Genomic DNA, 25,283 nt, shown 5'->3' with positions numbered 1-25,283 from the left:
TTTTTTTTTTTTTTTTTTTTGAGGAAGCTTGAGAGGAAGCTAGCATGAGCTGGACTTGAACTCACAGCGAACGCATTGGTGAGAAGCACCTGGGTCATTAAGTTGCGCTAGCGCGCTATCCAACTGAGCCACATAGGCCCCCTAATGTGCCTTGGAGCACAGATAACCTTTGCTGTTATCCGACTTTGAATTCATAAAGCAGATGGTTCGATTGTAAATCCGACGTCATTATGCAATCAGTGCATTGTGACAGTAAGGAGCATGTCGCATCCATTTTGTTCATCATGCTATTTCGCAGAGGAGCTGCTGTACAGTTTTGTGTCAGGTGTTGTAACTGATGTTTGATTTAAGCCTTGTTTTATGAGGAGAGCTCACAGCCATTACTTAGCCCTGTACGAGACACATGTACACCCTGTAGTTTGATCAGTAATTTACTGTAGTATAACAGGAGACCATTAAAGAAGCGTTCATCTCGATGTTGTCAGAAAAAATATCTTCGTGTTTAGTGTTCTTTGTACTTGTCAGTAAAGGTGGATTGCTATTGGCAGCAGTACATTTCCTCCATATTTGTAAATACCCGTATCCTATGGTACAAGAATTTATATTCATGCCCACAGTTAATTTGTGCGAGTTTCTCCAATTCGAGGCAAATGATGTACAAAATAAAGCCTTTATTCTTAAACGAAGAAATGTTATGTTTTAATTTACAATCGAGTCCATAGCGTACTTATCGTCACAGGTTAAGCTGCGGCTGTATATATGTAAGTCAGGAGGTTTGCGAGTTACCTGGCGGGCGGAGCTGGTATGCCCCGATGACCATCACCTCCACCCATGTCCTCCACCATACCTAGAAGGTAACAAATTCATAAAAAAACATCGAAGGTCTGCTGATGGTTGTGGATTTCTCCGGGCTATTGTCCAGTTTCCTCCCACCATTATGCTGACCGCCGTAGTATAGGTGAAATATTCTTGAATGCGCTGTAAATCTCCTTTAAAAATAAAACTACTGTAAATGTTCTACATTTTCAACTAATAAAGCACTTTCTCTCAGTGGAATTTAAGCATACAATTATCAAATTTCTATCACGATTTCTTTGTGTCATTAAAGAATGAATGAATGAATGAATGATTATGGCCTAACGTCACATCATGTTATTTACGATGCAAACTTCATAAAACTGTGAAAATTGGTTCTCTATCCACTCCCCCCACCCACCCTTTATATTTTTCTCAGAATGTTTCAACGTATTGGTTGCAGAGGTGGTTGAAAAGATTGAAGGAAAGGTATGTCCTTGGAATGCCTTGTGTTGGTGGTATTGTGCAGCGAAAATAACAATTGCAAGGAGAACTAAGGGATTCGGCAGTTTGATGTGAATAGTTTGCGTTGCTGGTTGAAGTAATACAGTAAAGTTAAAACTAACTGTGCTTTAACGGGAAATGATGTCATAAAATGTGTATGAGTATCAAGAAATATGAAAATCTAAGCGCCAAGTGTATTCTATTCGGGTACATTGGCATAAAATAGGTTCTAGTATGAGTAATAGGATTGTCGTTGTCAAGCCGCCCGGCATCCGCATACCTGTCGTGAACGACGAAGGGACGTTCCAATAAATGTGCGTAAGCTTTATTCCCAGTTAGAGACAAGTGTTTCTCTGGGCATTAGGATTGCTTTATGGTGCACACTGTTTAACATGTTCGCTTAAATCACATTCCTCCTTGTTCCAAGGCTGATTTGCCAGAGGTTCTGGTATCATTGGTCACCTATCATGTTTTGGCAAATGCCTGGCACCTGCGTTCAGATGACCTGGTACCGAAGCTCAAATTCCCCTCAGATATGTGGGAAGAAGCAGGCTGCACTGGTTCTGGCGCCATTGGTCACCTATCATGTTTTGGCAAATCCCTAATCCGTGCGTTCAGATGACCTTAGACCCAAGCCCAAATGTTCCGTCAGATATGTAAGAAGAAGCAGGCTGTACTGGATCTGGTTCCATTGGTCACCTATCATGTTTTGGCAAATGCCTGGCACCTGCGTTCAAATGGCCTTAGGCCGAGGCCAACTGTCCAATCAGATATGTAAGAAGAAGCAGGCTGTACTGGATCTGGTTCCATTGGTCACCTATCATGTTTTGGCAAATGCCTAATACCGCCGTTCAAATGGCCTTAGGCCGAGGCCAAATGTCCAATCAGATATGTAAGAAGAAGCAGGCTATACTGGTCCTGGTACCATTGATCACCTATCATGTTTTGGCAAATGCCTGGTTCCTGCGTTCAGATGGCCTTATACCGAAGCCCAAATGTCCCATCAGATATGTAAGAAGAAGCAGGCTATACTGGATCTGGTACCATTGGTCACCTATCATGTTTTGGCAAATGCCTAATACCGCCGTTCAAATGGCCTTAGGCCGAGGCCAAATGTCCAATCAGATATGTAAGAAGAAGCAGGCTGTACTGGTCCTGGTACCATTGATCACCTATCATGTTTTGGCAAATGCCTGGTTCCTGCGTTCAGATGGCCTTATACCGAAGCCCAAATGTCCCATCAGATATGAAGGAAGAAGCAGGCTATACTGGATCTGGTACCATTGATCACCTATCATGTTTTGGCAAATGCCTGATACCTGCGTTCAGATGGCCTTATACCGAAGCCCAAATGTCCCATCAAATATGAAGGAAGAAGCAGGCTGTACTGGATCTGTTATTCTTGGTCACCTATCACGTTTTGGCAAATGACTGATACCGTCGTTCAGATGGCCTTATACCGAAGCCCAAATGTCCCATCAGATATGAAGGAAGAAGCAGGCTGTACTGGTTCTGGTACCATTGGTCACCTATCATGTTTTGGCAAATGCCTGATACCGTCGTTCAGATGGCCTTAGACCGAAGCCCAAATGTCCCATCAGATATAAAGGAAGAAGCAGGCTGTGCTTTCATGTTCAGTTTGTGCTCCCGTTTTTGCATCCACCATACTTTGATCGGTTTATTAAATGATTCACTGATTGATTGATTGCTGCATGTGTAACGCCGAGTTAAAGAAATTTTCACTTATATTACGGTGATCAATTTTAGGGACTAAACTAAATTATTGTTTCTAGTTGACAACTGGATGATATAATTACTGATCTCAGAACCAAAATCTGATTCCCATAATCTCACTAGAATTTCACCAGTAAAACGATCCATTTACAGAAAGGGCTAAAATACCAGTGCTATGAGTTATAACTCCAGAAATACAACATGATAAATACTGCATCATAGGTCACACTTTATTTTATTTCAAAGAAAAACTCATAACAGTCCAGTTTAGTTCAAGTTTGAGTCGATCCAGTTTCTGAAGTAGCTGACACGGGCATAGACACTCGGGTAGCCCCCGCTACATGAAGAGATTCCCCAGGAGGTGATCCCTGCCAGAATTCCGCTACACACCATCGGGCCGCCGCTGTCTCCCTGTTAGACAGAACCATCTCGATCATCAGTCAAATTGAGACAGAGCACAAGCAAAACGCTTAGTGGAAACACAAGAAAAATTGAGCGCAGTACCGAAAAAAAAAGAAGATAAAGGGACAACAAACAATAGGAAAGATTTATGCGCGAAGAAAAAAAAATTGTGGTAAAGCAGAGTAGTACTTAAAACAGTGAACTTAAATCAAATTGCATTTTGTACTGGATTACACACAGCTACTTACACTGCAGGCAGATTTTCCCGACTGGTAGACACAGATGTGACCGGCATTGATGGACGCTCCGGAAATACTTGACCATCGTGACGCACACTCCGAGTTGGAAATGGCGGGCATGTTGGCGTACCTCAGTGTGCTGGGAATACTTCCACCACCTGTTCAGACAGACAGAAGATCGTTAGCTTAGTCTTATGGAGTTTACCTGAATAAACTTTGCCTAGATTTGCAATATGAATATTTCAAATGCACGGCAGATCGGAGTTTATACCTTACAGGTAGAGATGCATGTAGCAATATTCTCCATAACAAACGCATTTAACTTCCAAAGTTTTGCCTCAAGGCATGCGATATGTGGTCGCTTAAATCAGATGATATTATTTTCAAATTTATTCTTCTGTAGTGTTCTGGTGAGAGGCATGACATAAGCTCATCTCACCGCTCGTTCTACCCCAGCCGGAGATTGTGCATGTCACTCCAGTAAAGTCGCTGCTCGTACTGGACGCCATTGTGATCGTCTTGATGTAAGTGGTGCTTGGGAAACTGGAACTGAACCGGAGGATGGCGATGTCGTTAGGATATCCAGACCCTGTGCTGTAACTGGGATGCTGACCAACAATGCAAGAAAAAATAGTATACAAAACCGATTCAATTTCACCACAACACGACTTGTGCATGAATGAAATGTTATACTTATACAGAACTTTATACCTTTAGTTAATCTGATAGATGACTCCACCGTGACATTTTCAAGGAAGCATTTGGCAGGTTTGGAATCTTCACATTGTTCAGTAACTAATCGTATTTCTGTTCAAAACTCCAACCCTGAGAATCCTTACCCTTGTCCAAGAAGACACGGTGCGAGTGACTTCGTTACCACTGGTGGAAGAAGGACTGTGTTCCCCGGCTGTAGCTGTGTACGTACCCTGGGGAAGTGAAATAGGGCGTATAATTGGCGTGTGCTTAACAACATTTAAGCCATCCGATAGCCATTGGCATACACCTAACGTGATATAAATCTAGAATCGCATACACATGGAATGCGAAATAGGGTAACTCGCTGCAGACTCCTTACCTCGCTACCTCGTTACTTCGCTGTATCGCCCTGTATTAGAAACGTAGAGACAGCGAGTCGTCCGATGAGAAATAAATGGTGATAATACTTTGTAATGTTTCCAAACATCATATTTCACAGATTTTATAAACGCATAAATGTTGGCCATGAAAATGACAACGTAAAACCTCACGGCAAACCTACGGAGCTGAGACAATGGGCAGCGGTAAGAGCTCGGTTAGCTGAGATCAAAACAGCTCCGCACGTGAAAGCGCCATTTCTCTTCAGGTGTAGTTGCCACGGGAACTGACCACGTGTCGCCACTGAGCCACCGACGATCTTCAGGATAGGGTCGTCAAAGTTGAGAACGGGGTCATCATATTCGTCATCGAAGGCTGACTCGGCTGAAAATATATTTAAGTAAAATAAGGGTGGGCTTGTGTAGAAAACCTGTCTATCTGTGAGCAGGGAACTTCACAATCTGAAATACATTGCTTTGCTTAATATTTCTATGTTATATATAGATTAGGTTCCAGAAGGTTCTGCTGAAAGGCTTTAGAAAGATGCAATTATGAACTAAAAACTTACGCCCAACAATTAGCAAACTTACCAGTCCTACATTATTCTTAATGGCCAGGACGTTTATACTGACTCTGTCCTTAATGACCTGTAAATTTACTGTGTGTTTGATGACCAAAACGTATACACCGTGTGTGTGTTGAATGACCAAAACGTATACACCGTGTGTGTGTTGAATGACCAAAACGTTTACACTGTGTGTGTTTTGAATGACGAGGACGTTTACACTGTGTGTGTGTTGAATGAACAGGACGTTTACACTGTGTGTGTTTTGAATGACCAGGACGTTTACACTGTGTGTGTGTTGAATGACCAAAACGTTTACACTGTGTGTGTGTCGAATGACCAAAACGTTTACACTGTGTGTGTGTTGAATGAACAGGACGTTTACACTGTGTGTGTTTTGAATGACGACGACGTTTACACTGTGTGCGTGTTGAATGACCAAAACGTTTACACTGTGTGTGTGTCGAATGACCAAAACGTTTACACTGTGTGTGTGTTGAATGACCAAAACGTTTACACTGTGTGTGTGTGTTGAATGACCAAAACGTTTACACTGTGTGTGTGTGTCTTAAATGACCAAGACGGTTTACACTGTGTGTGTGTGTGTGGTAAATTACCAGGACGTTTACACTGTGAGACTGTATTGAATGACCAGGACGTTTACTTTGCACTTCATTACCAATACGTCTGCTGTGTGCATAATAACCAGAATGTTCACACTGTTTATGTGAAACGAGGTCTACATTGTTCTTTCTCGCATGGTTTTCATCAATCTCATCAAAAATGTCTATAGCTGTTCTTTTTCATGTCAAAGAACAAGGTTAACAGATGCTGAAGTGAAACAATACGAAAAAAATGGTAATTCGAAACACCCTTGTTTTTTCTTCTCTTCTCTCTTCAATCTGTTCCCCCAAGTAGAAACTTGTAACTTACCTGCGGCCAAGGCTAGTACACAACAGAGGAACAGTTTGGACAACATCCTTGGGTCTGGATTCTACTGTCAATAGAGTGTGCCGAGTTTATTCACTCCAGGACTTATATACTCCTGGACGCATCTTAAGCCGTGTGACCGACAGGCAGAAATGCCCGTCAACAGCATATGGTAAACGACACTTATCGGTGATTGTGTAGGATTTAAATTAAATTTATTGTGGTTATTTGTCATTTTATGCATGATTCAGTAATATAACAGCTGCCCTCAGCTTGTTTTTTCTGCTGACGTTGATCTTAGGTCGATGGACAGTGGCGTGGGGCATGTATGTTGGCCTAGCTGACCGCTGAAGTCGTAAAAACTTCGGTATATATCTATAGCCCAGAAAAGTTTGTATACATTAACGTAACACAGCTTGTTCCTATGCAAAAATGGATAAATATGTAAAGATGCATAACTGAATAAGATATGCTTGATTAGTTCACGAATTCACACATTTTACTTTATGTTAACGAGACAAGTTACTTCATGGATGTTTTCTGTTCATAAACTATAACTATAGAACATTGTGATGAATAAGTTCGACGTTTTTAGTCCATTCAGCTTTTATTAATCTGTTTGTCAACCAGGACCTGCTGTAATCAGCTTGACTGGCAGGTCGGGAACAGAAGACATAGTATAAATATTTGGTATTCACGTGGAAGTTGGTGGGTCAAGCCTCGTTTGGTAGTCTGTGAACTCCACACAAACTGCACCTGGAGCTTTTCTATTTGCTAGTTTTTTGCTACGATTTTTATATTGAATTTCGTTTTAGTTTCAGTCAGCCAATTACGTCTTTATGAATCGAAAATTAAAACGAGGTTAAAAATTTATGTGAGATGTGGACCGTGCGCTAATAGATATATTAGTTTTACTTGGTTATAGGTAAAGCGATATGGTTGCCATGCTAACCTCAGATTGAACTGGTGGGGTTCTGCCAGGTGCGTTGTCAGGCAATACGACAAAACTTTATATGAAGACTGACAAAACCATATTTCTGAATTTGCAATTACTAAAACAAAAATGACAGCTGTAACTTGGTTACTTTTTACTTGATTTTGAAACTGTCCTCCCACGATCAAAACTGCTTGTCTAGATTAGCATGTAGGCTTTGTATGTACCCACCAATGATTACAACTGCGCCTTAAATGAAACTGACAGTATATGTAAACAATTCTTAAGCATGTAGCGTTAAACAAGAATGAAATTACCCACTAGAAATTAAAACTCTTACGCCGTTCTAACTGGAGTTCTAGTTTTATCAGCGACAGACACACGAACAGACAGTAAAACAACCAAAAATACGAAGAGAAGGTACATAAACAAACGTACATTGACATTTGGGCTGAGAGGATGTGACATTGTTAGAGAGGCACTTGTATATAAAATAACCTAGTAAACACTTGTTATCATCTTTATTATAGATATTCTCTCATGTTCCTCTCCTTCTTGATGGACGTCAGATTCAGATCTTTTCCATAATTCTTGAAAAGTAGAGTATAAATTAGGCGGCATTAGAACTCGATATTTATTTGCGTAGGCTAGGTGGTGATTTTAATTGCTTTAAAGTAGGGCATGAACTGTCAATTTTACAATCTGAAATAAAGTTAACGTGCAGTCGAATCTTTGGAAAGAAACGCGTATTTTTTTTTCTAGAATAAAATATAATAATTTGTAATATTACATGTTACATGAACATGTTTATTTTAGATTGGACATGCATTACAGGTAACACCTTTATTGTGGAATGAGTTTTCATGTTTGCTGACTGAGGGGGTTTGACCAACGAAAATAGACCTACAATCGCCTATAGATAGCTAATGTGCCATAAATCAACATTTATCACCAAGAAATAAATATCTCCTGAACACGCTATATATCACTGCGATTGTCACAATCTCTCACGATTTCCCTGTAAGAAGCAGTATATAAGTCAGGGACTCATTCTTCGGAGTACACTCGTTTATTGGAGTCTTCTCGAAACAAGATGGTGTCCAAACTGCTGCTGTGCTGCCTTCTTGCCTTTGTGGCTGGTCAGTTTTTAGTTTCCTTTTACCACATTGTTAAATCATTACACTTTATTTCTAGACAGTATATTTTGCATTCCAATAATTTTAAGCTTTCCTCTATTTATATATTCTTTTTATTTTTGTATACCAATATTTGTCAAAAAGAAAAATTCATCTTGCTATACACGAAGGCAATATTCTCCAATAACCCAATGACTGATATATTTTCAGCCGAGTCGACCTTCGACGATGAATATGACGATCCTGTCTTGAACTTCGACGATCCTATCCTGAAGATCGTCGGTGGCTCAGTGGCGTCACGTGGGCAGTTTCCATGGCAACTACATCTGAAGAGAAATGGTGCCTTCACGTGCGGAGCTGTCTTGATCTCATCTAATCGGGCTCTAACCGCTGCCCATTGTCTCAGCTCCGTAAGTTTGTAACCATGTATTGTCACCTTATTCAGTCGTTAAGACTTGAACGTTTTTGAGATATGTATATATAATATATTTTAATCATCTAAAGGAATAGACCTATAACCATCATTTGTCTTAGATTAACTTTAATAAGCTCACTTTAATCTGTATTTTGCCTCAAAGTAATATTTCTCTTTTTCTGGTTTTGATGCATGTCATCAGGGTTTTGTATTTATTTATTTGATTGGTGTTTTGCGCCGTACGCAAGAATATTTCACTGATACGACGGCGGCCAGCATTATGGTGGGAGGAAACCCAGCAGAGCCCGGGAGAAACCCACGACCATCCACAGGTTGTCGTGGTTCTGTAAGGCTTGGTAGTGTTTTGCTGACGGTACGACCGGAATGTGGTGTTTGATTACATATCAGCACGAACGAACACTTTGATAAATCTGACAAAATTCAGTTCTTGTGGTATTGTACATAATTCATATGTGTGGCCTTCAGATGGTCTTTATCTTGTCATGTACATGCCAAGTACGCCCTGCATTTCTCCTCCCCAGGGCACGTACACAGCTACAGCCGGGGAACACAGTCCTTCTTCCACCAGTGGTAACGAAGTCACTCGCACCGTGTCTTCTTGGACAAGGGTAAGGATTCTCAGGGTTGGCGTTTTGAACAGAAATACAATTAGTTACTGAACAATGTGAAGATTCCAAACCTGCCAAATGCTCCCTTGAAAATGTCACGGTGGAATCGTCTATCAGATTAACTAAAGGTGTAAAATTATGCAAACGTATAACATTTCATTCATACACAAGACGTGTTGTGGTGAAATTGAATCGGTTTTGTATACTATTTTTTCTTGCATTGTTGCTCAGCATCCCAGTTACAGCACAGGGTCTGGATATCCTAACGACATCGCCATCCTCCGATTCAGTTCCAGTTTCCCAAGCACCACTTACATCAAGACGATCACAATGGCGTCCAGTACGAGCAGCGACTTTACTGGAGTGACATGCACAATCTCTGGCTGGGGTAGAACGAGCGGTGAGATGAGTTTATGTCATGACTCCCACCACAACACTACAGAAGACTAAATTTTAGAATTAAAATCACCTGATTTAAGTGAGGATATATGGCAAATCGTCCGACAAAACTTTGAAATTTAGATGTAGGTGTAACGATGAATATGGATACATGAATCTCTATTCCTGTAATGTATAATGATCTGCCGCACAATTAGAATATTCATATTACAGGCTTAGACAACAAAGCTTACGATCTTCTGTCTGTTTGATCAGGTGGTGGAAGTATTCCCAGCACCCTGAGATACGCCAACATGCCCGCCATTTCCAACTCGGAGTGTGCGTCACGATGGTCAAGTATTTCCGGAGCATCTATTAACGCGGGTCACATCTGTGTCTACCAGTCGGGAAAATCTGCCTGCAGTGTGAGTATTTAGTTCAGTACAAAATGCAATTTCGATTTAAGTTTTAATTTTCAAGTACAGATGTGATTAAATCTTTCGCCTTGTGTATATATTCCATTTAGCATCAGATTCTCCTTGCCGGTTTAGTGAGTGCGCAACATGAGTGTGCATGGGTTTCTGATCTTAGTTTTGCTTGTTTTTCTTTCTTGAGATTGCTTGTGCTTCGTTCTTTTGAGTTTGCTTGTGTTTCTTTTCTGAGTTTTGCTCATGTTCTGTCTCAGTCTGGCTGATGATCGAGATGTTTTTGTCTGACAGGGGGACAGCGGTGGCCCGATGGTGTGTAGCGGAATTCTGGCAGGAATCACCTCCTGGGGAATCTCTTCATGTAGCGGTGGCTACCCGAGTGTCTATGCCCGTGTCAGCTACTTCAGAAACTGGATCGACTCAAACCTGAACTAAACCTGAAGTAAAATAAAGTGTGAACATTGATGCAGTTTTTATGTTTTTGTTTTTATTAATTAACACAGATATTTTAGGGATTGTACCATATGAAAGGTGATAACTTTTTGATGGCAGTATTCTAGATCAGCATCAGTGGTTTATTCGGGATGAGTAGGTGTAAAATGTCTCATTCGGGTGTCAATAGTGAACGATAACTTAGTAACTGGAAACAGGACAGTACTACCGAAAATGGCTGATGTATGGAAGCCAGATAAGACCATCTTCCGACCATCGTACCTTAGTTCTGTCGTTCCAACCCCCGACGATGGCATGAACCGATGGCGCCATGATAGCATCGTGTCATAGCGTCACATCGTCGTCCCATCGCTTCGTGCCATCGCCGGGAGCAGTGGTACGCTGATGGCCTTATAAGGCTTCTATACTGATGCCTAACGTTCACATATCTGCTTCCTAGCTTATCCATTACGGACAATTTGCGTCCTAGCTGATGCAATACGGACAATCTGCTTCCATATATGGTTATCTAATGAGAAGTTGGTACATTTGAAAACAAGAAGCTTATATTGGATCTCGTGATGTACGGCGACCTGCTTTCACAATATATACAGGCAAATATATCGAGTGGGCATAAAAAATGGGCCATATTTTAATGCTGCATTGCTCCATTATGATTTGCTCAAACCCTTTCAAACTTTAGACATTCAAGTGGCATGATTTTGTTAATATACTGACCAATTTTCAAGTTCATAGCTTGAGTAATCTGTACACAGGGTTAAAATGAAAACATGGCCTGAAAAATGCACCTTCCGGTGAAACACATTGCATCACCTGCCAAATGTCATGAGTAGAACGCGCGCTGCACCGTCAATCAAGTGTCGTCTGGAAAAATTGTCTGGCTCTAGTGTCAGAGAAACCCTTCTTCCAAATAGGCACAAGTTTTGCTGAATCAAGATGGTTTTCTCTGTGGCGGACATGGAACTGGTCACCTTTTCAAGTAAAACAAGGCAGAATATCATTTTTAAATGTTGACATCATTAGGACACTATTTTGATTTTGAGTCGCATGAACAGAAATCTTAAGGGATGAAATTGAAATTTGGACTGTATACTTAGGACATAATGGTTTTTGAGTGTGTAAAGTTTTAGAAGAAGGTTTTGGAGATATTGAATGTCAAAATACGGCCAATTTTTTATACTCACCCGATGTACAGGCAAATAACAAGTTGGTAGGGTTAGTGGTAACAGCTTTGTACGGCTCAGTTACAGCTTGATACAGGCTGGTTGGTCATAAACTGTCATGTGCCAACTAGTCCCCAAACAGTTCCACGTTGGATGATACCTACCTGTTACAACTGGTAACTGATTTCTTACCATCTGATAAAGGCTTGGTTACAGCTTCTTTTCAACATGTTGGTAAAGAATGGTTGTGAGCACCTAGTTACAAGTGTGTAACAACCTGTGATACTTTACAGCTCCACTCAGGTCAGAGCCTATTGACAGTCATTCTGTTACTTACTGGTATTGGGTTGGTCCGAATGTATCATCTAGGAAATTTAAAGTAAAACCATTGAGCTAAATATCCCGGGACGCTGATTGGGACAAAAGTAGGCGTACGGATTGTCTGAAGTCAGAATAAATAACGGGACTGTCTGAAGTCTCTGTCCATGATAACTATACTGATGTACAAACTTCATGTTTACTTACGTAATTATCTGATTGATGTTTAAAACCACATTCATGATACTGTTACTAACACCACAGCCGCCAGATTTACGAAAGGATGAATCGGGAGCACAGGTACCTGACAATCTTGTAATATGAAGCCAGAGTCAAACTGACCAGAGCCAGATTCGATCCTGTGACCTCACATGGCATTGGCTCAACTTAGTAGGGAAATCGAGATGACATAGGCCTGTGAAGACTTGATCGAACTCGACTTGTAGGCAACAATACAAATCTCTTGAATGATAATACTCACAAAAGCAACAAAAAATAGACGTTTTTCTGATCTATAAGCCAATAGCGGTAGAGTTACATCAGGAGGTAGGTTCTCTTCTTCTCATACATAACTGCACGCTGGGTTTCAACTAAAATGACTTGTCATCGTCGGGGAAAACAAAGACGGCCTATAGCATATTTCATCGCTGTACTTGCAGTGTAAACACAGACGGGACGGCCATTCTCAGATTTCAACTTATCAGTTGAAACGCTACTTTGCTCTGTCGTTAACATTGTAAACACCAGAAGCCTTCCACTTTGCTTGGACTTTCTTTGTCTCTGTTTTTTCCGGTTTCAACAACTGCCCAGGTTTTAACAACTGCCCAGGTTTCAACAACTGCACAGGTTTCAACAGCTGTCCATGTTTCATCATCTGTCTAGGTTTCAACAACTGCCCAAGTTTTTACAACTGTCCACGTTTCAACAACTGCCCAAGACAGTTGCAATTTTCGGCCCCTCTTTTATACTCCTCACTGGGTAGGTTTCAACAAAAATGCCTACCAGGTTTAACAACAGCAATTTTCCAACACGTTGCCATACGACTTGCAGTGATGGCGCTCTCCATATTAATGGCAGATGCTACTTGGTTTATTCATTTGTTTGTTTTTAACAACATACTAAGATTTCACTTCTCCTTAAGTGCCTGGAATACACGATGTTAGGTCGCCCACTTACGGCAGAGGTTGAGAAATCTACAACAGGAGTCTGATAGACAACTGACGAATGATAATATCAAAGTGCTAATGCGTGCAGAGAAAATATGACATGCAGTAATTGTGCTGAACTAAAACCGTCTTCATTCATCATTATTCATCGTTAATCATTATATACAAGTACATCACTTTATGAAGTGAATATTTACAAGACAGTGTTTACCCGTGTATGTATAAAGCCTCTAGCTTTGCTTGAATGTGCGGACTTCGCCTCCAGTCATCAAGTTTTAATGGTAGCCTTAGTTGTATGGTTTACTCTTCTCATGCTATTAAATGCTATTTCACTCCTTTTGTGTGACATGACTAGCCTAGTTTGTCCAAGAGCAACTCTCGCCTTACAGTACGGTTTTACAAATAAGCCTTGCCACAGAAAAGTTTTCCTGTCAACGTGAATAATCTCAATTTACTTGTATATAAATCTGAGCACTAAAAACATTAATCTGTTAATCTTAACAGATAGTCTGTAGTCTGAGTGATGCTAGAATGTAGTCTGTTATAGCACAATACTATGTCATATTCAACATAGTATTCTGTAGTTCTAATAGAATCTTTCTGTTAATTTAATAACTATAAAATCTTTCTGTTAAATTAACAGATTCATTTTCTGAATGTGTATGGCAATTTGTCTTGCATTCCTAATGGCAGCTGCACAATAAGCCGAAGTACAGACTGTCATTCACCCCTTGTACTTAGACATTCGTAGTTGTGTTGTTTTGCGTTTTGCCCCTCTTTTACCAGCTTGTCCCCAGTACTTACTATCACACATCCCACTAATTCACAAATCGTAATGTGACGAAGGGCTTGTAATATTTTCGTGGCAGGATGAACCAGTGGTTTCCTTCATTGCTCACTAGCACTTGACTTTAACCCCGATAGCTTGTCAAGCTGTCAGGGGATATGTCAAGTGCCTGGCAATGTGCGGTGGTATACAAAACGTCAACCTTGTTTCCTTCAGTCATAAATCGACCGCCAGTTTGTATCTAAGTGAAAACATTGTTTAATAGATATACAACTAAAACTACAACCCACCTAAAGTGCATGGTCATAAAACTGGAAAACAGCACCAAAAGAATTCACCAAATGCAAGGGATTTTAGTTATATGATTAAAAGTTTGCTGCGTCAGACTCATGAATATATAGTGTGCTAAGAACACAACACATAACAGGTGTTATTATAATGTCCCATTTTATTTCAACCTCACTAAGTTGAATACAAATGTTTTAGTTCAGGTTTGAATCGATTCAGTTTCTGAAGTAGTTGACACGGGCATAGACACTCGGGTAGCCCCTGCTACATGAAGAGATTCCCCAGGAGGTGATTCCTGCCAGAATTCCGCTACTCACCATCGGGCTGCCGCTGTCCCCCTGTCAGACAGAAACATCGCTATCATCAGTCAGAATGGGACAGAACACAAAACTTGGAACAGGAGCACAAGCAAACTCAAAACGGAAACACAAGACTCAGAGCTGAAACACAAACACAATCAAAACAGAAACAAAAGTGAGGCAGATTTATTTCCGAAGAGAGAGTGTATTAAAGCAGATCTGTGTCTAAAAATTAAAACGAAATTAAACGAAACTGCATTTCATAACGAGTTAAATACTCACACTGCAGGCGCATTTTCATATTTGGTAGACACAGATGTGACCGGCAAGGATGAACGTTCCAGATATACTTGACCATCGTGACGCACACTCCGAGTTGGAAATGGCGGCCATGTTGGCGTATCTCAGTGTGCCGGCAGTACTTCCAACACCTGTTCATAGAGACAGAAGATCGTAAGCTTTGTAAGTGGGTGAACTTTGCCTGAATAAACCTTACATAAGTCTGTAATATGAAGATTCTGATTGTACGGCAGATCAGAGTTAGCCTACAGGTAGGAGATACACGAATTAATATTCACTGTTACAGCTACATCACAATTCCAAAGTTTTGCCCTATATCCGCACTTAAATCAGGTGAATGTCGCAAACACCACTGTGACATTTTTAAGGGAGCATTTGCCAGGTTTGGAGTCTTCACATTGTTCAGTAACTAATCGTATTTCTGTACAAAACTCAAACACTGAGAATCCTTACCCTCGTTCAGGAAGACACGGTGCGAGTGACTTCGTTACCGCTGGTGGAAGAAGGACTGTGTTCCCCGGCTGTAGCTATGTACGTACCCTGTTGAAGAGAAATAGGGTGTATAATTGACGTGTGCGTAACAACATTACAGCCATCCGATAGCCATTGGCATATACCTACCGTGACATGAATACAGAATCGCATACACATCGAATTCGAAAGAGGGTAACTCGCTGCAGACTCCTTACCTCGCTACCTCGTTGCTTTGCTGTATTATAAAGGTAGACATAGGGAGATAGCAAGATGTCCGCTCTCGGCTTCCATACATACAATACCTCCACAACTGCCATGACAAAATTGATGAATGTGAGCTGATTCAACATGATCAGAAATAAATGGTGATAATACTTTGTAATGTTTCCAAACATCATATTTCACAGATTTTATAAACGCATAAATGTTGGCCATGAAAATGACAACGTAACACTTCACGGCAAACTTACGGAGGGCAGCGATAAGAGCTCGGTTAGCTGAGATCAAAACAGCTCCGCACGTGAAAGCACCATTTCTCTTCAGATGTAGTTGCCACGGGAACTGACCGCGTGTCGCCACTGAGCCACCGACGATCTTCAGGATAGGGTCGTCAAAGTTGAGAACGGGGTCATCATATTCGTCATCGAAGGCTGAAAATATATTTAAGTAAAATAAGGGTGGGCTTGTGTAGAAAACCTGTCTATCTGGGAGCAGGGAACTTTGCAATCTGAACTACATTGATTTGCTTAATATTTCTAGGTTATATATAGATTAGGTTCCAGAAGGTTCTGCTGAAACGATATAGAAAGATGCAATTATGAACTAAAACTTATCCCAACAATTAGCAAACTTACCAGTTCTACATTGTTCTTAATAGCCAGGACGTTTATACTGACTATAGCCTTAATGACCTGTAAATTTACTGTGTGCCTGATGACCAAAACGTTTGAACTGTGTGTGTGTGTTTGATGACCAAAACGTTTACACCGTGTGTGTGTTGAATGACCAAAACGTTTACACTGTGTGTGTGTGTTGAATGACCAAAACGTTTACACTGTGTGTGTATGTTGAATGACCAGGGCATTTCACACTGTGTGTGTGTTGAATGACCGGGACATGTTACTGTGTGGGGATGTTGAATGACGAGGACGTTTACACTGTGTGTGTCGAATGACCAGGACGCTTACACTGTGTGTGTGTTGAATGACCAGTACGTTTAAATTGTTTGTGTGCTTACTGTCCAGAACGTTTACTTTGTACTTCATTACCAATACGTCTGCTGTGTGATTAATAGCCAATATATTCACACTGTTTATGTGAAACGGGGTCTACATTTTTCATTCTCGGATGGTTTTCATCAATCTCATCAAAAATGTCTATAGCTGTTCTTTTTCATGTCAAAGCTCAAGGTTAACAGATGGTGAAGTGAAACAATACGAAAAAAATGGTAATTCGAAACACCCTTATTTTTATTTCTTCTCTCTTCAATCTGTTCTCAGAGTAGAAACTTGTGACTTACCAGCGACCAAGGTTAGTTGACAACAGAGAAACAGTTTGGGCAACATCTTTTGATCTGGATTCCACTGTCAATAGAGTGTGCTGAGGTGATCACTCAGGGACTTATATACTCCTGGACGCATCTTAAGCCGTGTGACCGACAGGCAGCAATGCGCGTCAACAGCATATGGTAAACGACACTTATCGGTGATTATGTAAGATATAAATTAAATTTATTGTGGTTATTTGTCAGGTTATGCATGATACCGTAATATAACAGCTGCCCTGAGTTTGGTTTTTTTTTTGTTAAGTTGTAATATTACATGTCACATGAACATGTATATTTTAGATTGGAGATGCATTATAGGTAACACTTTTGTATGTTTAATGACTTCAAAGTTTTCATGTCTGCTGACTGAGGGCGATTAACCCAGCGAAAATAGACCTACAATCGCCTATAGATAGCTAATGTGCTAATAAATTAACGTTTACCACCAAGGAATAAATATCTTCTGAACACGCTATATATCAGTGCGATTGTCACAATCTCTCACGATTTTCCTGTAAGAAGCAGTATATAAGTCAGGGACTCATTCTTCGGAGCACACTCGTTTATTGGAGTCTTCTCGAAACAAGATGGTGTCCAAACTGCTACTGTGCTGCCTTCTTGCCTTTGTGGCTGGTCAGTTTCCTTTTACCACATTGTTAAATCATTGCACTTTATTTCTAGACAGTATATTTTGCATTCCAATAATTTTAAGCTTTTCTTTATTTATTTTTTCTTTTTATTTTTGTATACCAATGTTTGTCAAACACAAAAATACATCTTGCTATACACGAAGTCAATATTCTCCATTAACCCAATGACTGATATATTTCCAGCCGAGTCGACCTTCGACGATGAATATGACGATCCTGTCTTGAACTTCGACGATCCTATCCTGAAGATCGTCGGTGGCTCAGTGGCGTCACGTGGGCAGTTTCCATGGCAACTACATCTGAAGAGAAATGGTGCCTTCACGTGCGGAGCTGTCTTGATCTCATCTAATCGGGCTCTAACCGCTGCCCATTGTCTCAGCTCCGTAAGTTTGTAACCATGTATTGTCACCTTATTCAGTCTTTAAGACTTGGACGTTTTTGAAATATGTATATATAATACATATATAATGATGCATGGATGCATGTCATCAGGGTTCTGTAAGGCTTGGTGTTTTGCTAATGGTACTTCCGGAATGTTGTGTTTGATAACATATCATCACGAACGAACACCTTGATAAATCTGACAAAATTCAGTTCTTGTGCTATTGTGCATGATACACTTATGTGCCCGTCAGATGGCTTTTATCCTGTCATGGACATGCCAGGTACACCCTGTATTTCTCTTCTCCAGGGTACGTACACAGCTACAGCCGGGGAACATAGTACTTCTTCCACCAGCGGTAACGAAGTCACTCGCACTGTGTCTTCCTGGACAAGGGTAAGGATTATCAGGGTTTGAGATTTGTTCAGAAACATGATTAGTTACTGAACAATGTGAAGATTCCAAAACAGTGAAATGTTCCCTTGAAAATTTCAACAAAGGTGTAAAATTATGCAAAAGTATAACATTTCATTCATACACAAGACGTGTTGTGGTGAAATTGAATCGGTTTTGTATACTATTTTTTTTTTTTTTGCATTGTTGGTCAGCATCCCAATTACAGCACAGGGTCTGGATATCCTAATGACATCGCCATCCTCCGGTTCAGTTCCAGTTTCCCAAGCACCACCTACATCAGGACGATCACAATGGCGTCCAGTTCGAGCAGCGACTTTACTGGAGTGACATGTACAATCTCCGGTTGGGGTAGAACGAGCGGTAAGATGAGCTTATGTCATGGCTCTCACCACAACACTACAGAAGGATAAACTTGAGAACTGAAATCACCTGATTTAAATTAGGATACTAGTGTATGGCAAATCGCCCGGCAAAACTTTGAAATTTAAATGTAACTATAATGATGAACATGGACAGGTAGATCTCTTTGTCTGTAGGGTATAAACTGCCGCTCAGTTAGAATATTCATATTACAGACTTTGACAACAAGGCTTACGATCTTCTGTCTCTATGAACAGGTGGCGGAAGTATTCCCAGCACCCTGAGGTACGCCAACATGCCCGCCATTTCCAACTCGGAGTGTGCGTCACGATGGTCAAGTATTTCCGGAGCATCTATTAACGCGGGTCACATCTGTGTCTACCAGTCGGGAAAATCTGCCTGCAGTGTAAGTATTTAATTCGGTACAAAATGCAATTTCGATTTAAGTTTTAATCTTTAAGTACAGATGTGATTATGAGACTAAATTTTTCGCCTTGTGTGTAGTAGGTATAGCGTCTTTATATTTTGGTCCGCTCGGTGAGGACACAACATGTTTTATTTACAATGAGTGTGCAGATGTTTTAGATCTTAGTTTTGCTTGTTTTTTCTTTCTTGAGATTGCTTGTGCTTCGTTCTTTTGAGTTTGCTTGTGTTTCTGTTCTGAGTTTTGCTCATGTTCTGTCTCAATGTGGCTGATGATAGAAATGGTTCTGTCAAACAGGGGGACAGCGGTGGCCCGATGGTGTGTAGCGGAATTCTGGCAGGAATCACCTCCTGGGGAATCTCTTCATGTAGCGGGGGCTACCCGAGTGTCTATGCCCGTGTCAGCTACTTCAGAAACTGGATCGACTCAAACCTGAACTAAACCTGAAGTAAAATAAAGTGTGAACATTGATGCAGTTTTTATGTTTTTGTTTTTATTAATTAACACAGATATTTTAGGGCTTGTACCATATGAAAGGTGATAACTTTTTGATCGCAGTATTCTAGATCAGCACCAGTGGTTTATTCGGGATGAGTAGGTGTAAAATGTCTCATTCGGGTGTCAATAGTGAACGATAACTTAGTACCCAGCGTCTAGCTATATATCCAATCTACACATATGAAGTAACTGGAAACAGGACAGTACTACCGAAAATGGCTGATGTATGGAAGCCAGATAAGACCATCTTCCGACCATCGTACCTTAGTTCTGTCGTTCCAACCCCCGACGATGGCATGAACCGATGGCGCCATGATAGTATCGTGTCATAGCGTCACATCATCGTCCCATGGCTTCGTGCCATCGCCGGGAGCAGTGGTACTCTGATGGCCTTATAAGGCTTCTATACTGATGCCTAACGTTCACATATCTGCTTCCTAGCCTATCCATTACGGACAATTTGCGTCCTAGCTGATGCAATACGGACAATCTGCTTCCATATATAGTTATCGAATGAGAAGTTGGTACATTTGAAAACAAGAAGCTTATATTGGATCTCGTGATGTACGGCGACCTGCTTTCACAATATATACAGGCAAATATATGCAGACAAATCACAAGGTGGTAGGGTTAGTGGTAACAGTATGACTTTTGGACTGTATGCCGGGTTGCTGCATGTGCACACGCGTCACACTGAATTCGACTGGAAAGCAGACGTATACAATGAACGCTGAGGCCGCCAGTCAGCCGGAGCGGCTGTCAATCATTTCATGTATATTGTGACGTCACGGAGACGCGCCAGGCTAACAATGAACGCTGTCGCCGTCAGTCCGCCCGCCGTCGAGCCGGCTTATGGGTACTGTGACGTCACAGAGACACGCTACACATGGCACGGCCGGCAGAGGACTGGCGGACGTCATAGCATTGTTGAGGCCAGGCGCAGTACGTCGGGGCGGCTGGTACTTTGTGAATATTAGAAAATACTAGAAATGGACCAGTAGACCATGGCGCCACGCTGAAATTTTTTGGAAAAAATTTCCCATAATTCTCCCTTCCGCCCTGTGATACAGTGATCAGTATCGCTTCTCGGCTGCATACATACGCATGTGATACGCACATAAGGAGTGCAGACACCAGTGCACCCACGTGGTACACGGGAGATATTGGGTGGTGTTGGATTTCGGGAAACTGATCAGTATCGCTTCTCGGCCTTTTGGCTAAGATATTTGCGGTTCCAGGTTGATATCTGTTAAGCCTTGATCTTTAAGGCAGCGATATACACCTGTCATATTTTTTTGGAGGGGCTGTTGTCACTCCCTGTGTCAGATCGTTGTATTCCCGTTTTGGCCCAGACCCCGTGTGGAGGCGCCTGGGGTAAAGTCAGACCTCATTTTTCAGGATGGACCCAAGACGATTGGAGAGTGCGGTGAAGGTGACCTTAACCAGACCCTCCCGTGGAGATGTGCACATGCACCTTTTCAATTATTTGACCAAAGAGGAGAATTTTCCAGTGGATTGCTTCGAAGTAATTGGCCAGTTACGTGGTTCTAAGGACTGGTACGTGTTGTTCCGTACGGTTGAGGCAGCAAAGAGAGCTATAGCTCTCGAACAAACCAGCAATTTGGACTGTGATGCTGGTTTCGTCTTCTCTGCCTTCATGAAGAGGCAGGTTACTGTGAGGATTCTGTGGCTCCCCCTGTCTCTGTCGAAAGAGGTAGTCGACAGATTCTGTGCATCTTACGGAGAAATTCTATTATCCAAGTTCACCACCCACAGGATAACAGGCCTACAAAACGGGGGTAGATGGTACAAGCTGTCCGTGTCCGTCGATAAAGTACATGCTATTCCGGACATCACATCCATCCACGGCTTCCCGGCCCTAGTGATCATGGAGGGTCGCGCCCCCCTCTGCTTGCGGTGTGAGGGTCGCGGCCATATCCGCAAAGAGTGGCAGTGGCATGCCTCAGCTGCAGATCCTTCAAGCACACCACGGCGGAGTGCTCGAAGTCCACCTGGTCAGACGCCTCCGGGCCAAGGACGTGGCGAGTCGTGATGATGTGCCAGAAGACCCCGAAGAGCCGACACCCTCCCCAGAGGAGAAAGTGGGCGACGGTGAGGTTGTTGTTGTGGAGCCAGCTCTTTCAACAGACCAGACGGCTGAAGCCCCCGGCACACCTTCCCCTTGTGCCTCAGAAGTCGACATGGAGGAAGACCTTTCCAATTCTGTTGCATCGCCGGAGGTAGAGGACTCGGCCTCTAGCTTTCAGTTCCCCCCCAACCGGGAAGTTTCGGTTGTTCAGAGCCAAGCGTCTACTGTAGTCAGCCCACTGAAGATCGCGGAAAGCGTTTCCGATTCTGATTCCTGCGCCTCGCCCCAGCACACCCTTACAGGTCTGACATCCAGCGACCTGCCGCCCGCCTTCGACGGCTATGAAGACATGGGTAGCGGTGACGGCCGGAAGCGCTCTTCCGATGACGCATGGACTCTACCAGGAAAGCTGTGCAAACGCTAGGACAATGGGCACGAACGTGAGTGTACTTCTTACTTATGTTCCTTACCTTTTCCCCCTAAGTTTTTTTCTATAGAAGCTCTTACGTTTTAGTTACTGTTACTTATGTTTAGGCTTATTGCTAAGTATGGCTAGCTTATCTTTTCACTCCATTAATTGTAACGGCTTGCTTTCTTATCCTAAGTTCCCTACGTTAGCTACTTTTTGTAGCACTTTGAATTTTGACATTGTCTTTCTCCGGGAGACTCACCTGGACTCTACTGGAGTTCAAAAGCAGTGGGAGTCCTCCTGGGGAGGGCAATGTTGTTTTTCTTTCGGTTCTAATTTTAGTTGTGGGTTTGGAATTTTGTTCCACCCCCGGTTAACTGTTGAGTTGGGCAGGATCCATAGGGACTTGTCCGGTCGTTTACTTTGCGTTGATTATTCCGTTAATAATTTTAAATTACGTTTAATTTCGGTCTACGCTCCCACTAAGGAGATTGATAGGCCAGAGTTCTTTCGTTCTTTGGTTCCCTTTTGTGTTTCAAGCCGGCCCATTGTCTTAGCGGGCGACTTTAACTGTATTTTTGATGTTGATATTGATAAGGATGGGGGTAACCCGGGCCGCGGCTTAGGCGGTTCCGGGGCCCTCCGGTCTTTGTGCTCAGATTTTTCTCTGATTGATAGTTTTCTTTATGTTAATCCCACCGTCCGTTCTTATTCATGGTCAAATGGTTCTGTTTCTTGTTTGCTTGATCGTATTTTCATTTCTTCCTCCTTGGTTAAGTATTTGGTCAAGTCAGACATTTCAGTTTGTTCAATTTCTGATCATTCCTTTGTCAATGCCTTTTTGGTTTCCCTCCCGTCGACGGCGGTCGGGCCGGGCTACTGGCACTGTAATGTCAGTGTCCTGTCTGACCCCGACTTTCGGGTGGATTTTTTAGATTTATGGTCTGTCTTTTCGGATTCTGCAGACCATTCCCATTCCTGGTGGGAGGAATTTAAACACGAAGTTAAGTTGCTTATTGTTTCCCACAGTCGTAGGTTATCAAAAGTGAAAAATGCTAACATTCGCCTTCTCCGCAAACAAATTTCGGAACTTCTGGCCACTGACCCTAGCTCCCCCTCTCTTTCGGATCTGAAAAGTGAATTAAACGATTTAGTTGCTTCATTTAACTTTGGCGTCAAAATCAGATCAAAAGCCGTTGACTTTAATTTCGACGACAAGCCCTCCCGTTTCTTTTTTAATAAGGAGAAGGCTAGAGCCCAACGTAAAGTCTTTGATTTTCTTACGGTTGATGGTTCTGTTGTGTATGATCAGTTGGAATTGATTTCCGCCGTCCGGCTTTTTTATTCCTCCTTATTTTCGGCGGAACCAGTTATAGATACTTACCTTGATTATTTCTTTTCTGATTTGCCTTCGTTGTCTTCGGCGGAGTCCGAATCACTTGAGGGTCCTATTACCCTTGAGGAGGTGCGGGCTGCGCTGGCGGGGATGAAGGACTTTTCTTCCCCTGGATCGGACGGTTTGCCCCAAGAGTTCTATTCTTTATTTCTTGATGTAATTGGTTCAGATTTAGTTACATACCTCAATCGTTGTTATGATGAATTTAAACTGTGCGACTCTCAGTCGCTATGCTACATCTCTCTTATTTGTAAGGACGCCAGCCAGACCGACAATCTAAAATACTGGCGTCCGATATCGTTACTAAATTTAGACTATAAGATTATCTCCAAAGTCCTATGTAATCGATTAAACACTGTAATGTCTGTTCTGGTTCACCCGGATCAGACTTGTTCTGTTCCGGGCAGATCTATTTTAGATAATTACCATTTGCTTAGAAATATTATTGATTATGTAGATTCTAAAGATATTCTTGCTTTATTCTTATGTATCGATAATGAGAAGGCCTTCGATCGCGTCTCTCATGAGTACCTCTTTCGGCTATTAGAAGTTTATAATTTCGGCCCCTCGTTTCGGCGCTGGATCAAGCTCCTGTATTCGGAGTCAAAAGCCTCGGTTTTGGTAAACGGTTTTATTTCGGATCAGTTTGCGCTGACTAGGGGCGTCCATCAGGGATGTGCTTTAAGCCCCTTGCTTTATGTGCTCTCTTTGGAACCCCTCCTTAATAAAATCCGTGCAAAGCCCGAAATTGAAGGAGTTAAACCTCCAGGTACCCAAAAAGGTTGTCAAATTATCCGCGTTTGCAGACGATATTTCCTGCACCCTCACATCAAGGCCTTCAGTTATCCATGTAATTAACTTATGTAAACTTTTTGCTTTTGGTTCTGGTTCAAAAATTAACTTGATTAAAACGTATGGGTTATGGCTCGGTCGATGGTCACAGTCGGTCGAGCCTACACTATACTCTGTGACAATGTTTAAAGATGTCAAGAAAATCCTTGGTTGCCGCTTAGGGTTGGCTAATACGAGTGCTATTCAAGAGAGCAACTGGCGGCCGATTATAAATAAGATATATGATGTTTTTAATCTATGGAAGAACAGGCACCTGTCTTTTAAAGGCCGTTCTGTTTTAATTAATGTTTTAGCGTTATCCAAGCTATGGTATGTCGGTTCTATTTTGCCCCTCTCCCAAGCGTATCTTAAGTTGCTTAATCATTCAGTTTTTCAGTTCTTTTGGGGTGGCGCTCATGAGTGCCTAAAGAGGGAGGTCTTATTTAATCCAGTCTCTTCTGGGGGTTTTGGTTTGGTTCACATCCCTTCTAAGTTAAAAGCGTTTCACCTTATGCATTTAAAACGTTTAGTTTGTTTATTTCAGTCGGAAGAGTGCCCTATGTGGTGCTATTTCGCAATTTATTGGGTGGGCCTTCAGTTACGTTGCCTTTGTCCTTCTTTTGCTAGTAATTTAATTCCCCATTCTACTTCCGTTCCTTTGTTTTACCAGAATGCTCTCGCGGCCCTCTCAGAGTTTGTTCTGTTATCCCCTGATGCCGATCTGTTATCTTTTTCATCTAAAAAAGCCTATGCTGTCTTTGTTTCCCCCGTATGTGTTCAGCCCCATGTTGTTAAACTGTTCCCCAATATTGATTTTGTCTGTGTGTTTAAGAATGTAAATGTAAACATTTTAGAAAATAACGTAAAGAA

General features: G+C 41.8%; 3 protein-coding genes across 3 annotated transcripts; 2 read left to right on the top strand and 1 right to left on the bottom strand.

Moving 5' to 3' along the window:
- Nucleotides 1-3,263: 3,263 nt before the first annotated feature.
- Nucleotides 3,264-6,301, bottom strand: LOC135466056 (trypsin alpha-3-like). Its single transcript, XM_064743465.1, has 6 exons — nt 6,247-6,301; nt 4,933-5,132; nt 4,514-4,600; nt 4,114-4,282; nt 3,684-3,832; nt 3,264-3,444 (listed from the first exon to the last, which is right to left on the bottom strand). The coding sequence occupies exons 1-6, from the start codon at nt 6,290-6,292 to the stop codon at nt 3,301-3,303; spliced, it is 795 nt and encodes a 264-aa protein (XP_064599535.1). The 5' UTR covers nt 6,293-6,301; the 3' UTR covers nt 3,264-3,300.
- A 1,969-nt stretch (nt 6,302-8,270) lies between these two features.
- On the top strand, nt 8,271-10,614 carry LOC135465495 (trypsin alpha-3-like). The gene is made up of 6 exons (XM_064742735.1): nt 8,271-8,316; nt 8,524-8,723; nt 9,271-9,357; nt 9,589-9,757; nt 10,012-10,160; nt 10,455-10,614. Exons 1-6 carry the CDS (start codon nt 8,271-8,273, stop codon nt 10,596-10,598), a joined length of 795 nt encoding a protein of 264 aa, XP_064598805.1. The 3' UTR covers nt 10,599-10,614.
- A 6,925-nt stretch (nt 10,615-17,539) lies between these two features.
- On the top strand, nt 17,540-19,658 carry LOC135466026 (chymotrypsin-like serine proteinase). The gene is made up of 6 exons (XM_064743417.1): nt 17,540-17,590; nt 17,791-17,990; nt 18,299-18,385; nt 18,598-18,766; nt 19,024-19,172; nt 19,488-19,658. Exons 1-6 carry the CDS (start codon nt 17,545-17,547, stop codon nt 19,629-19,631), a joined length of 795 nt encoding a protein of 264 aa, XP_064599487.1. The 5' UTR covers nt 17,540-17,544; the 3' UTR covers nt 19,632-19,658.
- The last annotated feature ends 5,625 nt before the right edge of the window (nt 19,659-25,283 follow it).

The sequence above is a fragment of the Liolophura sinensis genome, chromosome 5 (genome assembly GCF_032854445.1).
Source record: "Liolophura sinensis isolate JHLJ2023 chromosome 5, CUHK_Ljap_v2, whole genome shotgun sequence".
Classification (NCBI taxonomy): Eukaryota; Metazoa; Mollusca; class Polyplacophora; order Chitonida; family Chitonidae; genus Liolophura; species Liolophura sinensis.
The sequence above is the reverse complement of the archived record's forward strand: the minus strand, read 5'-3'. Positions and strand labels throughout refer to the sequence as shown.